At 59.3% G+C, this 17,480-nt stretch overlaps 1 gene segment (V, D, J or C); it reads right to left on the reverse strand.

The window, feature by feature from the left end:
• Positions 1-7,530: 7,530 nt before the first annotated feature.
• Positions 7,531-14,438, reverse strand: LOC139178305 (Ig gamma chain C region-like). The segment is given in 5 exon segments: positions 7,531-8,004; positions 8,131-8,460; positions 8,587-8,622; positions 8,954-9,247; positions 14,416-14,438. Coding segments are annotated over 5 exon segments (1,005 nt in total).
• Between the last annotated feature and the right edge of the window lie 3,042 nt (positions 14,439-17,480).

A 17,480-nucleotide genomic window follows, 5' to 3' on the forward strand; every position in this document is an offset into this window, starting at 1 on the left:
GTCTTTCTCTCTTGTAAACATGTTAAGGTAATAGTCACGGCAACAATCAAAAAAGGGGGGAAAATTGTTTTTGAGTAAAGAATTAAGGGATCTTTACTCCTTTTTGGGACATGTGAAATACTACACATGTGCAGAAAGTTTCCTTGTGGGTCAAGAGTCAGGGAATAACGCCAGGCCATAATGGGTCTTGCTCCTCCCATAAACCTTCACTTTGAGATCCAGCTTGGCTGAGGGGTGGGTGCACACCCAGGGGAGGGTCCTGAGACAAATTAGCCTGGGGAGAGCTGTGGGCAAAGCAAGATGACTGGCTCGAAGGAAGACAAAGATCCAGAACACTGCCACCCCTTGCAGCTCAATTCTTAAAGACTCTGCCTACAATACAGGAGACCTGGGCTTGATTCCTGGCTTGGAAGGATCCCCTGGAGAAGGAAATGGCAACCCACTCCAGTGTTCTTGCCTGGGAAAGCCCATGGACAGAGGAGCCTGGCAGGCTAGAGTCCATGGGGTCCCGAGCGCTGGACATGACTTAATGACTAAACCACCAAGCTTCCCAGACATGGGGCTCTCTCTAGTTTGCTCTTGTGTCTTTCCACATGTACTTTTCTTTTTCAACATACTTTTCAGTTTTACCTTTTGCCTCCTCGTCTGAATTCTTTCTTGACAAAGCAGGCAAGGACCAGGGCTGTCCAGCGGCAGGTCCTCTCCTACCCCTGAAAGGTTTGGAAAAACACTAGCATGGTCCCAGCTGACAAGGCACCTCCCCTCTATGACCCAGCTCCCTTAAAATGCCCTCTGGAGAGAGCCCAGCATGGCCAGCACCCTCCCAGGCCCGGGCCCCCTTCTTGGAGCTGTCCCTGAGCACGATCCTCCTCCGCCCTCAGGGAGTGTCCAGTCTCCTCGGTCCCCGGTGTCTGTGAGGATGGAGTCTTGACTGCATCCTGCACCCAGGCCGGCTGGTGGACACAGCGGCCTCATTGCATGCGGGCGGCCACCCTTCCTGGTCCCTCTCTGGCCCCTCCTGCTTTTCCTGTGGCACAGCCATCACCTCTGTGCAGCCAGGCTGAGCGCAGTGTCCCCAGCGCCCTCTGAGGTCCTTCTCACTGACCAGTGTGTCCTGAGCACTGAACCAGGTCTGGGTGCTCCCTTTGACACCCCTCCCCCAGCTGCCCCTCCTGGCCCGCCTTCACTGGTGTCCCCTCCTGCTCTGGGTTTCTGGCATCAACCCGCCTGTTCGGGGCAGAATTGTGACCCCAAATTCAAGTCTTGCAGTCCTGACCCCCAGACCTCAAGCATCACTGCTTCTGGAGGTGGCGTCTCTGAAGAGGTGATGAGGGTGAACTGGGGTCCCAGGGTGGGCCCTCGTCCAGTCTGACTGGAGACCCTCTAAGAGGAGGTGAGGACAGAGACAGGCACAGAGAGGTGCCCCCGTGAGGACACGGCGTCTGCACCCCATGGAGACAGGCCTCAGCAGGAGCCGGCCCTGTGCTCCTGGATCCGGGGTCCCAGGCTCCAGGGTGTGAGCGGCGCCGCCCGTGGTCCAGCCGCCCGCGGTCTTTGTTACAGCCTCCTGTGCTGACCACCCAGCCCGGGGCGCTTGTCTGTGGCTCCCCTGGCTTCAGGCTGGCCTCTGCCTGGGAGGCGGAGTGGAGCCCTAGGGGTGGGTAGCAGGTGGGAGTCAGGCACCCACGGGTCAGGTAGGGATGGGACCAGGGACCCTAAGTGCAGGTGGGGGGGGGGGGCAGGAAGCCCAGGGGCCAGTGGGGGTGGGGCAGCCTGGATGTGGACTCCTCAAAGGGAGAAGGTGTGTCAACATACGGAGACTGGCCAGTGAGCTAGGTGAAGTAAAGATGCTTTATTGTCATTAAAGAGATAAAGAGACAGCAAAGAGAAAGAACAGGCCCCCACATTAGGCAGAAGAAGCTTCCCAAGCTCTGAGACTGTGGTCCTTCCTTCCAGTCTTAGGGGCAGCGCCTCCCATCCAGAGACGCCCATGCACGTTTCTGCAACGACGGGAGAGTCTGTACTGTGAGGCGAGGTGGGGCCCCGGGGCCTGGGGCTGGGCCTCTGTGGGTCTCTGGTCTCGCCTCTCACCCCTGCCCTCGGTGCAGGCCGAGCTCCTGCGGGACGTGTCAGGCTGTTGGCCGCCAGATGGACTGGCTGCCCTGCCGTCCTGTATTCTGGGAGCCTCTCCAGCTCTGTGCACTGGGAACCGGTCAGCAGGCCCCTCTCCAGGCGATCCGTCTGGCTGGACGTCACCCTTTCCCCCACCAGGGCTCCCACAGCAGCCGTGGGCCCAGGCCTGCTCACAGCAGCATCCTCGGTGGAGGTGGCCTGAGTAACTGTTGGTGGTCCTCCCAGGAGCTTCCCTGCTGGGAGGCTGGGCCCCTGCAGACAGCTATTCCCAAGGATCTGACACAGGGGCCTCCCCCACGGACCTGTGGTCTGAATCCAGGCCTGGACAACATGCAGGGGCTGGGCCCTGTGCATACGGTGTGGGAACCCAGCTTCCTCCTTCAGAGGCCCTGTGGTCTGGATCCTGGCCTGGACAAGATGAATGGCGTGGGAGGAGGTGCCCTGTGCAGACCGCCCTGGACCCAGCCTCCTGCTCCTCCAGGCAGAACTGAACTCTGACCTGTGTGTTCCTGGTGGGGGACCCGCAGCCCATTGGTGTCTTGCTGGCTTCCCAGAGGGCCTCGGCATTCATCAGCTCGGGTGGGGTCTACGCCTGCTGTCCACTCGGGTCTCCGGGGGTGGGGGCAGGTTTTGGTGACCGTGAGGCCTGCGGGTAGAGATGCGGGCGAGGCTGGCCAAGAGGTCAGAGGTCGCTGGGTCGGAGCGCAAAGGAGCAGGCCTGGTGCAGGTTGATGCTCAAAATAATGGACGCTGTCCAGTCGGGTCTGTGGCCAATCTGGACCTGCTCACAGGAGCTCTAGGCTCCCTGCCCGATCATATTTCTGTAGTCGGGGACGATCGTCCTCTTCAGCTCCACCACTGATGAGAAGATCCACTTCACCTGGGTGGGGGGGAACAGGGTGAGCAGAGACGACTCATTGTGGGCCTCCCCCAGGGGCAGTGATGAAACAGCGAGGGAACAGAGAGTGGACAGTGAGGGTCAGTGAGGGGACGAGGAGTGGACACAGAGTGATAGAAATGGACAGTGAGTGGACAGTGAGGGCCAGCGAGGGGACAGACGGGACAGTGAGGGGACAGTGAGGGTCAGTGAGGGACAGTGGGGGCAGTGAGGGGCCGTGAGGGGCAGTGAGGGGACAGTGAGGGCCAGCAAGGGGACAGACGGTACAGTGAGGGGACAGTGAGGGACAGTGAGGGGACAGTGAGGGACAGTGAGGGACAGTGAGGGACAGTGAGGGGACAGTGAGGGACAGTGAGGGCCAGCAAGGGGACAGACCATACAGTGAGGGGACAGTGAGGGACAGTGAGGGGACAGTGAGGGACAGTGAGGGACAGTGAGGGGACAGTGAGGGACAGTGAGGGCCAGCGAGGGGACAGACGGGACAGTGAGGGACAGTGAGGGACAGTGAGGGGACAGTGAGGTGAGGAGGAGTGGACACAGAGTGATAGAAATGGACAATGAGTGGACAGTGAGGGCCAGCGAGGGGACAGACGGGACAGTGAGGGGACAGTGAGGGACAGTGAGGGGACAGACGGTACAGTGAGGGGACAGTGAGGGACAGTGAGGGGACAGTGAGTGGACAGTGAGGGCCAGCGAGGGGACAGACGGTACAGTGAGGGACAGTGGGGGACAGTGAGGGGACAGACGGTACAGTGAGGGCCAGCAAGGGGACAGGCGGTACAGTGAGGGGACAGTGAGGGACAGTGAGGGACAGTGAGGGGACAGTGGGGGCAGTGAGGGTCAGTGAGGGACAGTGAGGGGACAGAAGGTACAGTGAGGGGACAGTGAGGGGACAGTGAGGGACAGTGAGGGACAGTGGGGGCAGCGAGGGGACAGACGGTACAGTGAGGGGACAGTGAGGGACAGTGAGGGACAGTGAGGGGACAGACAGTACAGTGAGGGGACAGTGAGGGCCAGCGAGGGGACAGAAGGTACAGTGAGGGGACAGTGAGGGACAGTGAGGGGACAGTGAGGGCAGTGAGGGGACAGTGAGGGGACAGTGAGGGGACAGACGGTACAGTGAGGGGACAGTGAGGGACAGTGAGGGGACAGAAGGTACAGTGAGGGGACAGTGAGGGCAGTGAGGGACAGTGAGGGACAGTGAGGGACAGTGAGGGACAGTGGGGGCAGCGAGGGGACAGATGGTACAGTGAGGGGACAGTGAGGGACAGTGAGGGGACAGTGAGGGACAGTGGGGGTCAGTGGGGTCAGTGAGGGGCAGTGAGGGGACAGGGAGGGACAGTGAGGGGCTGTGAGGGGCAGTGAGGGGACAGGGAGGTGACTCTGAGGGGACACTGGGAAACAGTATGGTCAGTGAGGGGACAGTGGGGGCAGTGAGGGCCAGCGAGGGGACAGACGGTACAGTGAGGGGACAGTGAGGGACAGTGAGGGGCCGTGAGGGGCAGTGAGGGGACAGATGGTACAGTGAGGGACAGTGAGGGACAGTGAGGGACAGTGAGGGGACAGTGACCGGACAGTGAGGGACAGTGAGGGGACGAGGAGTGGACACAGAGTGATAGAAATGGACAATGAGTGGACAGTGAGGGCCAGCGAGGGGACAGACAGGACAGTGAGGGGACAGTGAGGGACAGTGAGGGACAGTGGGGGCAGTGAGGGGCCGTGAGGGGCAGTGAGGGGCAGTGAGGGGCAGTGAGGGGACAGTGGGGTCAGTGAGGGGCCGTGAGGGGCAGTGAGGGGCCGTGAGGGGACAGGGAGGTGACTCTGAGGGGACACTGGGAAACAGTATGGTCAGTGAGGGGACAGTGACAGGACAGTGAGGGGCAGTGAGGGGCAGAGAGGGGCAGTGGGGTCAGTGAGGGGCCATGAGGGGCAGTGAGGGGCAGTGGGGTCAATGAGGGGCCGTGAGGGGCCGTGGGGGGCAGTGAGGGGCAGTGAGGGGCAGTGAGGGGCAGTGAGGGGCAGTGAGGGGCAGTGGGGGGCAGTGAGGGGCCGTGAGGGGACAGGGAGGTGACTCTGAGGGGACAGTTGGGGACAGTACGGTCAGTGAGGGGACAGTGACAGGACAGTGATGGGATGCTGAGATTGATAGGGAGAAAATGAAGGGTCACAATAGGTGATTAAATAATTATCTGACTAGGGGATTATAAGTTGAAAAATATGGGAAACTCCTATAAATTAACGATTACTCAAGAAAGCAGGTTGATTTAACCACGAGACTAAGCAGTCTTGTTTAGCAACAAAACTACAGCAGAAGCCTGGGATATGCTGCAAAACAGTAAAGCGACGATGGCGTGAGACCCCCATCCAGCCCAGTGAGCTCAGTGAGTTAATGACCCCTGAGTTAAAGCAGGCTCTCTGCAAACAAAGAGCAGTCATTTACGGGAAGGTGACTTTCAAAATGAAAGACCCTCATTGTACTGAGTTCTAGACTATTTCTGGAGTCTACGACAGTCCTGACCTGACCATCTTGGGAAGGAAAAGTAAGCTCCTCTAGCCTACCTGGGGGAGGAACTGATGACCAAAACATGACCGTTACCCAAGAGAGACCAAGAAGGTGTTTTCCCTTCCCCACTTCTCCTTTGATGGAAAATGGTGTCCACGAAGTTCTCAGGGAGCAGCAGTGCGCCATCACTGCTCGTAAGAGTCACAAGCCTCCTGGTCTAAAAACTCATTACCACTCTACCCTTGCTGAATTCTCCCCGCTGACATGAAGGGTGGCGTGTGGTACAGAAGCTCTTCAGACGCCCCCTGAAATGACCCAATCTGTTTCAAGGTGACAGTGATGGGAAAACGAACAGACAGAGAGGGACAGTGAGGGGCAGTGAGGGGCAGTGAGGGGCAGTGAGGGGCTCTGAGGGGATCCTGGGGACAGAGGGGGCCTGAGGGCCAGCAGTGTGGCCTCCCACCTTGAAGAGGGTCACGGTGGCGCTGTAGCAGACGCTGAGCAGGAAGAGTGTGATGAAGATGGAGATAGTCGTCCAGAGCCCGTCCAGCTCCCCGTCCTGGGCGTCCGCACAGATCTCCTCCTCCAGCAGCAGGTCTGCACAGGGAGGGGTGGTCAGTGCTGTGTCTGCCCACGGGGGGCTGGGTGGCATCATCAGGGCCTCGGGGCAGGGCTCCCTCTGGGTGGGGGGAAGGTGGCAGGATCCCCCCATGGGCTGGGCAGGGATCACCTGAGGTCAGTCTCTGGGCCCCAGCCCCAGACCCCACCCCTCCAGCCCTGGCCACTGTCTGGGCCTGGCCTGTGGTGTCCTGCTCCCATCCTGAGCTGTGCCCTGAGCTGGGGCCCTGACCCCACCTCCCCGCAGGACAGAGGCTCAGTTCCTGGCCTCCTCTGCCCTGGGGGCCAGGCCTGGAGCCGGGAGGGTCAGCAGAGCATGTGAGCCTGGGCCCTGCCCCCAGGGAGGGAGGGCAGACAGCACCGGGCTGTGTCCCTGTGCCTGAGGGGTGAGGGTGCCAGGACGAGGGGCTGAGGGGGGATCTCAGCCTGCTAGGGAGGGGCGTGGGTGTCCCAGGGGAGGCAAGGAACGGATGTCTGACCTGGTCAGTGTGGTCAGTGTGGGAAAGGGCCACTGAGCAGCCCACGGGCGCTGGAGGGTGGGGACCAGCTGGTGTCCACAGGGAGGGCTCACAAGACCCAGCTCTGGGTCTGGGCCTGTGGGGTCACCCCATGGGTCCCCGAGTGCGAGACCTGAGTGTGTGCAGGCGTGTGGGTGTGACGGGGTGAAGTGTGCTCATGTGCGGATGCACACCTGAGTGCGTGTGGAGGAGGCTGGGTGCGGGCTGTCTCGTGTGCGTGCGGGGCTGGGGCTTGTTGTCTGTGGCTCTGGGCTCCGTGTCCACAGGGAGCAGCTAGGTCCCTGCCCTGGACATTCAGGGCTCTCGGCCTGGACCCCTTTCAGGCACAGGGATGACCTCCCCACGGGCGCACAGGCCTGGCCCTGGGCAGGGAGAGCCGGGCAGAGCCTCCTGGCCGAGGGAGGGCGAGGCCTGACCTTGGGAGCCTGAGGGTGAAGCAGGGCCACCCCCCGGCCACGCGTGGCTCCAGGCAGGCCCAGAGTGGACACAAGGACTCTGGACACCCAAGGACAGGGGCCTGGGGACAAGGATGTGGCCCTGCCCCACAGCGTGGGCTGGAGCAGAGGCGGGAAGCATTGGGCCTCAATCCCTGAGGGTCTCGGGGGCTTCCCCGGTTCCTGTCCAGAGGCCGGCCCAGCAGGTGGTGGCTGGAGGGGACCGTGGAGGTGCGCCTCTGGCCAAGCCCCTCTGTGGCCTTGGGCAGCCCCCAGGTGGCCTGCTGGACCCACTCACTGTGTGTCTGGCCCGAGCGGGGTCAGCTCCCCCACAGATGCTGAACAAAGTGGCCCAGAGTCGGCTCAGCCCACCCCCGCAGGCCTGGCGGCCACCAGGGCTCTGCCTCGGAAAGAACCAGCACAGCGTTGCAGGGTCCCAGGGCGGCCTGGGTGCTTTATTCACGGCGGCCCAGGAGGAATGCACACAGGGAGGGGATAGGGCGTCCTGGCTGGACCTGGAGCCCGGGGAGGGTGGGCTGGGTGAGGGCTTGCTGGTGCAGGGACGTGAGGCTCATTTACCCGCAGACTTAGAGGTGGACTTCTGCGTGTAGTGATTGTGCAGGGCCTCGTGCATCACCACACACGTGTAGGTGTCTCCTTCCTGCCAGCTGTTCCTGTCCACCCTGAGCTTGCTGTACAGGAAGTAGGAGCTGTCGGCGTCCAGCTGGGGCGGGGTCGTGCCGTACTTGTCCTCCGACTCAGGCTGCCCATTTCTCTGCCACTCCACGGCGATGTAGTCTGGGTAGAAGCTGGTGACCATGCAGGTGAGGCTGACCGTGCTTTTGCTGAGCTCTTCCTGGGGTGGGGCCAGGACATACACCTGCGGCTCCCGGGCCTGCCCTGTGGGGACAGGAAGGCTGTTAGCACAGCGGTCACTCTGATTGGCCCACGGGGCCCTCCCAGTGCCGTCCAGCGGTCACTCTGATTGGCCCACGGGGCCCTCCCGGTCCCGTCCACCTGGCCCACCTTTGGTCCTGGAGATGGTCCTCACGATGGGGGCCGGGAGGCCTTCGTTGTGGACCTTGCACTTGAACTCCTTTCCTCCAGTCCAGTCCTGGTGCTGGATGCGCAGGGCGCTGACCACGCGGTAGGTGCTGTTGAACTGCTCCTCTTTCGGCTTCGTCGTGGCTGTGTTTACCTCCACGTTGTCCACGAACCAGGAGAACTTCACCTCGGGGTCATCGTGGCCCACGTCCACCACCACACACGTGACCTCGGGCGTTCCCGAGATTGTGAGGGTGTCCTTGGGTTTCGGTGGGAAGATGAAGACAGAGGGTCCTCCGGGGAGCTCAGGGGCTTTGGGGAAGACATAACAGTTGTCAGCCCCTGGGCAGACTCACTCTTGGGCCCCCACAGCCTCACCTGTGGCCCTCCTGGGCCCTGTCCACATCTGGGGTGTGATGGGGAGACTGGGTGACTTACGTGGGCAACAATCACAGTGTCGTTTGCATCTGGGATCTGCAGAGAGAGCAGACTGGGGGTTACCAGGGGCAGGAAGCCACGGGCTGGGCTTAGGGCAGGGACGGGTTTTAGCAGGTCTGAGCCCAGGGCCCGTCTCTGTGGGTCCAGGCGTGTGGACGTCAACCCACCTGCGGCCACCCTGGACCTGGCGGAAACTCCAGACAACCCCCTCCCCAAGCCTGCAAGACTGTCAGGAGAGAGACAGACAGGGCCTCCCCTGACACACTGGGCCTGGTTCACAGCACCCCCGGGGGTGGGGCCCCTGCAGGCAGTGGGGCTGACCCTGGTCTCCTGGTGTGGACACCCTCCCCGGGGACCATCTTCTCACCAACAGCCTTGTCCACCTTGGTGCTGCTGGCCGGGTGGGCTACGTTGCAGGTGAAGGTCTGGGTTCCTGAGGTGCTGCCGGGCACGGTCACCATGCTGCTGAGAGAGTAGAGCCCGGAGGACTGAAGGACGGCCGGGAAGGTGTGCACGCCGCTCTTCAGGGCACCCGAGTTCCAGGTCACGGTCACCGGCTCGGGCATGTAGCTGGAGACCAGGCAGCCCAGGGTCACGGTGGAGCTGGACTTGTCCCCGCAGCAAGAAGTCAGAGGGTAGACTTTCGGGGCTGTGGTGGAGGCTGTGAGAGAGGAGGCTGGGTGAATGCGGGGTCCAGCAGGACCTCAGGAGCCCAGGCCTGGGGCACCTCTGAGCCCAGCCACCACCTGCTTCCAGGGTCTGATGACCGGCCGGCATGGTGGCCACCCGGTTCTCTGTACTGCAGTTGGGGTGTCTGGACACAGCTTGGGTCGGTGAGTGTGGCCTCCTGGATCAGAGCCCCAGGGCCCCTTCCCTCCTGTGGGCGTCTGGCCCTTCCCATGGCCCCTGCTCCCCCAGCCTGGTCAGCTCCCTGGGCCTGCAGCCCGACTGACTGCCAGTGGGCGCCCTGTAGCTCCTGGCCGCTTGCACTGCCCCTATCAAGCACAGCGTCCCAGATCTGGCCCCACTTTGGCTCCTGAGCCACACAGGCTGCTGGGACAGGCAGACCCTCGGCCCAGAAGTGCAGCCCACCCGGTGCCCTCAGGGCACCCCTTCCCTGCAGCCCCAGAGCCCTTCCTCTCGGGTCTTCGCTCCTCCTTGCTTTGTTCTTCATGCAGACCCTCCACCAAACAGCACCCCCATTGTCTTGAGGGGTGGCCTACACCCCTTGTCTCAGCCCTCTGCTTCACCAGCTGCGGCCTGAGCTCTCCCAGCCCTGTGCCCTTGCTCCCTCACGCCCGCCCTTCACCCTCGTCCAGCACCCACACCACTGGTCTCAGCCCTCTGGACTCAGCTCTGGACAGCTGCGCTCTTGGGCCCCATCTTCTCTGCAGGGCTCACACTGCCCTGTGTCCCTGCATCTGGCCCACAGCACAAATGGCCCCTTGCACCCTCGGACCCTTTCGTACCGATGTGCTCAGCACACACATGGTCAACTGAGGTCGTCGGCAGGGGCGTGACATTCCAGCGCCTGCTCAGCTGCACGATCTTTGTCTGCTCCCCTAATACCCTGAACTCCCAGCCCCCTGCTTATCCCCAGAAGCTGCACCTGCTCCCCCAAATCTCCAAGGGCACTCCCTGTCCTCCCAGCTCCTGCTCACCCAAGTTGTACCTGTTCACCCAAAGCAACAGGGGCACCTCCTGTCCTCGCAGCTTCCTGCTCACCCACAAGCTATTACTGCTTCCAAAAATCTCCAGGGGCACCCCATGTCCTCCCAGCCCCCTGCTCACCCTCATAACCTGTACCTGCTCCCCTAAAGCTCTTGAGGTACCCCCTGCCCTCCCAGCCCCCTGCTAACCCTCTCAAGCTGTACCTGCTCCCCCAAACACCAGGGACACCCCTTGTCCTCCCAGCCCCTGCTCACCCGAACAGGCTGTACCTGCTCTCCCAAACACCAGGGGCTCCCCCTGTCTTCCCAGACCCAGCTCACCCTCACAAGCTGTACCTGCTCCCCCAAAGCAACAGGGGCTCCCCCTGTCCTCCCAGGCCCTGCTCACCCATAAGCTGTGCCTTCTACCCCAAACACCAGGGACACTCCCTGTCCTCCCAGCCCCTGCTCACCCTCACGACCTGCACCTGTTCCCCCGAAGCACCAGGGGCTCCCCGTGCCCGCCCAGCCCTCTACTCACCCTCACAGACTGTGCTTGCTCTCCAACTCCAAGGGCACCCCCTGTCCTCCCAGACCTCTGCTCATCCCCAGAAGCACTACCTGATCCCCTAAAGTTTTTGAGATACACCCTGCTTTCCCAGCCCCCTGCTCACCCTCACAAGCTGTATCTGCTCCCCCAAAGCATCAGGCACATCCCCTTACTCTCAGCCCCTGCTCACCCTCATAACCTGTACCTGCTCCCCCAAAGCACCAGGGGCTCCCCCTGCCCTCCCAGCCCCTGCTCACCCTCACAGATTGTAATGCTCCCCAAAGCACCAGGCACACCCCCCTTTCTCTCAGCCCCCTGCTCACCCTCATAACCTGTACCTGCTCCCCCAAAGCACCAGGGGCTCCCCCAGTCCTCCCAGCCCTTGCTCACACTCACAAGCTGTACCTGCTCCCCCAAAGCATCAGGGGCTCCCCCTGCCCTCCCAGCCCGTGCTCACCCTCACAGGCTGTACACGCTCCCCCAAACACCAGGGGCTTCCCCTGCCCTCCCAGCCCCTGCTCACCCTCACAGGCTGTACCTGCTCCCCCAAACACCAGGGGCTCCCCCTGTCCTCCCAGCCCCTGCTCACCCTCACAGGCTGTACCTGCTCCCCCAAAGCACCAGGGGATCCCACTGTCCTCCCAGCCCGTGCTCACCCTCACAGGCTGTACACGCTCCCCCAAACACCAGGGGCTCCTACTTTCCTCCCAGCCCCTCCTCACCCTCATAACCTGTACCTGCTCCCCCAAAGCACCAGGGGCTCCCACTTTCCTCCCAGCCCTTGCTCACCCTCACAAGCTGTACCTGCTCCCCCAAACACCAGGGGCTCCTACTTTCCTCCCAGCCCCTCCTCACCCTCATAACCAGTACCTGCTCCCCCAAACACCAGGGACACCCCCAGTTCTCCCAGCCCTTGCTCACACTCACAAGCTGTACCTGCTCCCCCAAAGCATCAGGGGCTCCCCCTGCCCTCCCAGCTCCCTGCTCACCGTCACAGGCTGTACTTGTTCCCCCAAAGCACCAGGGGCACCCCTTGTCCTCCCAGCCCCTTGCTCACCCTCATAACCTGTACCTGCTCCCCCAAAGCACCAGGGGCTCCCACCGTCCTCCTATCCCCTGCTCAACCTCACAAGCTCTACCTGTCCCACAAAGCACCAGGGGTTCCCCCTATCCTCCCAGCCCCTGCTCACCCTCACAGGCTGTACACGCTCCCCCAAACATCAGGGACATCCCCTCTCCTCCCAGTCCCTGCTCACCCTTACAGGCTGCGCCTGCTCCCCCAAAGCACCAGGGGCACCCCTTGTCCTCCCAGTCCCTTGCTCACCCTCATAACCTGTACCTGCTCCCCTAAAGCACCAGGGGATCCCACTGTCCTCCTAGCCCCTGCTCACCCTCACAAGCTGTATCTGCTCGCCCAAAGCACCAGGGGATCCACTGTCTTCCTAGCCCTTGCTCACCTTCACAGGCTGTACACGCTCCCCCAAAGCACTAGGCTCACCTCCTTACTCTCAGCCCCCTGCTCACCCTCATAACCTGTACCTGCTCCCCCAAAGCACTAGGGGCTCCCCCAGTCCTCCCAGCCCCTGCTCACCCTCATAACCAGTACCTGCTCCCCCAAACACCAGGGATACCCCCAGTTCTTCCAGCCCTTGGTCACACTCACAAGCTGTACCTGCTCCCCCAAAGCACCAGGGGCACCCCTTGTCCTCCCAGTCCCTTGCTCACCCTCACAAGCTGTACCTGCTCCCCTAAAGCACCAGGGGATCCCACTGTCCTCCTAGCCCTTGCTCACCTTCACAGGCTGTACACGCTCCCCCAAAGCACTAGGCTCACCTCCTTACTCTCAGCCCCCTGCTCACCCTCATAACCTGTACCTGTTCCCCCAAAGCACCGGGGGCTCCCCCCGTCCTCCCAGCCCCTGCTCACCCTCATAACCAGTACCTGCTCCCCCAAACACCAGGGGCCCCCCGTCCTCCCAGCCCCTGCTCACCCATAAGCTGTGCCTTCTACCCCAAAGCACCGGGGGCTCCCCCTGCCCTCCCAGCCCCTGCTCACCCATAAGCTGTGCCTTCTACCCCAAACACCAGGAACACCCCCGTCCTCCCAGCCCCTGCTCACCCTCAGGCTGTACCTGTTCTCCCAAAGCACCAGGGGCTCCCCCTGCCCTCCCAGCCCCTGCTCACCCTCACAGGCTGTACCTGCTCCCCAAAGCACCAGGCCACCCCCTCCCCCGCCCTCCCAGCTCCCTGCTCACCTACAAAAGCTCTATCTGCTCCCCCAAACACCAGGACACCCCCTGTCCTCCCAGCCCTTGGTCACACTCACAAGCTGTACCTGCTCCCCCAAAGCACCAGGGGCACCCCTTGTCCTCCCAGTCCCTTGCTCACCCTCACAAGCTGTACCTGCTCCCCTAAAGCACCAGGGGATCCCACTGTCTTCCTAGCCCTTGCTCACCTTCACAGGCTGTACATGCTCCCCCAAAGCACTAGGCTCACCTCCTTACTCTCAGCCCCCTGCTCACCCTCATAACCTGTACCTGCTCCCCCAAAGCACTAGGGGCTCCCCCAGTCCTCCCAGCCCCTGCTCACCCTCATAACCAGTACCTGCTCCCCCAAACACCAGGGGCCCCCTGCCCTCCTAACCCCTTTTCACCCACAAGCTGTGCCTGCTCCCCCAGATCTCTAGGGGCCCCCCTGCCCTCCCAGCCCCTGCTCACCTGCAGCCTTGCTGCCCCCTGTCCTTGGGCCGCCCCCTCAGCCTTTCTTGCCCCTCTGGCCCCTCTGGAAGCCCTCACCCCTGCCCATCTCCACTCCTCACTCCTTTATTTCCTGGGTTCAGCTCTCATCCCTGGACTTGCCAGGTGCCCACTGGCCTCCAGGCAACTCTCCCCTGGAGGAGCTCTGTCCACCCGGGCCCCTCCTGGCAGAGGTCCTGCCTTTGCTCTCTGCTCTTCTCTATCCCTCCATCCACACCCTCCTCTGGCCCCTTGCTGCCTCCAGTTTTCGGGTCACCTGCCTCTCTCTGGCTCCCACTGCTGGTCCTCAGGCCCTGAGCTCTGGTCAGCCCCCTGTGTCCTGGGGGGCTGTGGGTTCAGCCCCGTGGTGCCTGCTGTGGACATAGAACCCGGCTGGCCCTGCAGCCTTGCCCCCAAGTCTGCCGCTGCCCTCGGCCCCAGCCCAGTCGGGACCCACAGTCCCTGCATGTGGCCCTGCCCTGGGACCGACGCTGGCTCCACTGGCCTGTCCAGAAGACTTCACTGCTCTGGGGTCCTCTCCCTTCCCTGCGTCCTCAGGTCAGACCCTCTTTCCGTCCTGGCTGGTCCTCATGACTGCCCAGCCCCGGCCTCCAGAGCCCCTGGTCATGCACATCCCTTCCCTCCCGCCCCCAAGCCCATCCTGCTCCTCCACGGCCCACAGCCCCCCGAGCTCTCCAGCCCTGGGCAGCAGTGCTCTTGGTGTGGTGCACCCTGTCTGGGTTCTGTCCACACGCTCGTCCTGCACTGTGACCAGGGGCAGCTGCCTCCCCTGGGCCCACTCGGCTGCTCCAGCCCCTCTGGGCGTCCCGAGGCCGGTCTCCCTCCAGGGCTCTCATTCCTGTCCCTGTGCGCTCATCCTCGGGGTCCCCACTCACCCATGGTGGGGGCCATGGAGGGGGCTCCCCCACAGCCTGGGGCTCCGGGCCCCTTCCCTGCTCTGGCCCACAGACACATGTGGCTCCTGGGATCTGCGTGCTGTGTCTGCAGCCCTGCTCCCTAAGACTTGGTCACCAGTCCCAGGAGGCGTGAGGGCCCTTCCCCCAGTGCTGTGAAGACTAAGAACAGGAATGAAACCTGGTGACTCCATCTGCCTCCTGAAGTTCCCTGTGTTCTGTGTCTGCAGCCCTGCTCCCTGGGACTTGGTCACCAGTCCCAGGAGGCGTGAGGACCCTTCCCCCAGTGCTGTGAAGACTAAGAACAGGAATGAAACCTGGTGACGCGACTTGCTTCCTGAAGTTCCCTTTTCTTCTGAGTGTTTTCTGTCTCAGAGGGCCTGGGGGAGTCCAGATGTGACTGAGGTGCGTCTTGTGGGTTGGTGGGGTGGTTTAAGCGGCGCCCTTGCACCCAGGGGAGGAGTGGGAATCCTAGCCGTCACGGTGCTCCTCTTCCTCATGCACTGCGCCTGGTTGACCCACCACATCCCAGGGATAAATTAGGAGTTTGGTGCTAACACATCCACACGACTGCGTATATAGTAGGTAACCAGCAAGGGCCCACAGTGCAGCACAGTGAAGGCCTAAGTGTAAGAATCAGGGGAGAGAAAGGGACACAGGGAATCCAGAAGCCAAGTAAGAAACACCTGCTGTTTGCAGGTGACATGATTTAACACATGCAAAATGCTAAAGAAGGTACAGAAAACCCTAGAGCTCAGGAATGAATTGGATAAAATTTATGGATACAAAATTAATACACAAAAATCTGTTGCATTCTGTATGGCAGCAATGAAATACCATAAAGAGAATTTAAGGAAAGAATCCCATTTACCATCCCATCAAAAAGAATAAAATATCTAGGAATAAACCTTCCCTAGGAGGCAAAATTCCTCTGCTCTGAAAGCTCTAAGACACTGATGAAAGAAATTAAGGTGACACAAACAGATGAAAAGATACTCTTAAATCAGAAGAATCAATACTGTGCCAATGACACTTCTACCGAAAGCAATCTACAGGTTCAGTGTAACACCTATCAAATGACCAATGGCAATTTCCACAGACCCAGAACAAAACTTTTGAAAATTTGTTGGAAGACATAAAGACCCCAAATAGTCAAAGCAATCTCAAGAAACAAAAGTGGAGCTGGAGGCATCAGGCTCCCTGACTTCAGAGCATACTGCAAAGCTACGGCCATCAAAACACTATGGTGCTGGCACAAAACCACAATTATAGATCAGTGATCAGTGAGACAGGATAGACAGCCCAGGAACAATCCCACCCACCTATGATCGATTCATGTATGACCCAGGAGGCAAGAGTGTAAGATGGAGAAAAGACAGTCTCTTGAATAAGTTCTGGAAAAACTGGATTGCTACCTGTTAATAAATGAAATTATAAATTCTCTAGTGCCATGGGCAAAAATAAACTCAAAATGGATTAAAGACAAAAGTGTGAAATGGGAGGCTATAAAACAGAGGGAAACATGGGCAGAACACTCTTTGACATAAATCAAGGTGGTGTCTTTTTGTATTTATCTCCTAATGCTAATGCTATATCACTTCAGTCATGTCCGACTCAGTGCAACCCCATAGACGGCAGCCCACCAGGCTCCCCCGTCCCTGGGATTCTCCAGGCAAGAACACTGGAGTGGGCTGCCATTTCCTTCTCCATCCATCTCCTAGAGTAATAGAAATAAAAAGAAAAATAAACAAATGGGACCTAATTAAGCTAAAAGGCTTTTGTACACCATGGAAAACCATCAACAAAACAAGACTACCTGCAGAATTAGAGAAGATATTTGCAAATCACGTGACCACTAAAGAATAAACTTCCAAAATGTGCAAGCAACTCATACAGCTTAATTAAAAAAAAAAAAAAAGAAAAAAAGCTAAACAACCCACGAGGAGAGAGAAAATTGGCCAAGATGGCATGTTCAGGCTCTCTTGCCCCACATTTTGTAAATAGTGACTGTGTAACAGCTGAGATCATTTATAGCACTGCACATGATTGTCATGAGGTTCTGGCTTGGTCAAGGTTTGGGTGTGGTATCCATATGTGAGCTCCACCTAGAAAGTGGCAGCATTTTACTGCTTCTGCTTTATTGACTACACTAAAGCCTTTGAATGGGTGGATCACAACAGACTGGAACATTCTTAAAGAGAGGGGAATACCAGACCACATTAACTGCCTCCTGAGAAACCTGTATGCAGGTCAAGAAGTAACAGAACCAGATAAGGAACAACGGACTGGTTAAAATTTGGAAAAGGAGAACATCAAGATTGTATTTTGTGACCCTGCTTATTTAACTTCTATGCAGAGTACATCATGTGACATACCTGGATGGAGGAAGCACAAGCTGGAATCAAGATTACCAGGAGAAATAGCAATAACCTCAGATATGCAGATGACACCACTCTTATGGCAGAAAATGAAGAGGAACTAGAGAGACTCTTGATGAAAGTGAAAGAGGAGAGTGAAAAAGCTGGCTTAAAACTCAACATTCGAAAAATGAAGATCATGGCATTCATGGCAAAATAGACGAGGAAACAATGGAAACAGTGACAGACTATTTTCTTGGGCTCCAAAATCACTCCAGATGGTGACTGCAGCCATGAAATTAAAAGACACTTGTTCCTTGGAAGAAAAGCTATGACCAACGTAGACAGCACATTAGAAAGCAGAGATATTACTTTGCTGACAAAGGTCCGTCTAGTCAAAGCTATGGTTTTTCCAGTAGTCATGTATGGATGTGAGAGTTGGACCATAAAGAAAGCTGAGTAAAAAATCAATGCTTTTGAACTGTGGTGTTGGAAAAGACTCTTGAGAATCCCTTGGACTACAATGAGATCCAATCAGTCCATTGTAAAGGAGATCAGTCCTGGGTGTTCATTGGAAGGACTGACGTTGAAGCTGAAACTCCAATACTTTGGCCACCTCATGCGAAGAGTTGACTCATTGGAAAAGACTCTGATGCTGGGAGGGATTGGGGGCAGGAGGAGAAGGGGACG

This window comes from Bos indicus, chromosome 21 (genome assembly GCF_029378745.1).
Source record: "Bos indicus isolate NIAB-ARS_2022 breed Sahiwal x Tharparkar chromosome 21, NIAB-ARS_B.indTharparkar_mat_pri_1.0, whole genome shotgun sequence".
Classification (NCBI taxonomy): Eukaryota; Metazoa; Chordata; class Mammalia; order Artiodactyla; family Bovidae; genus Bos; species Bos indicus.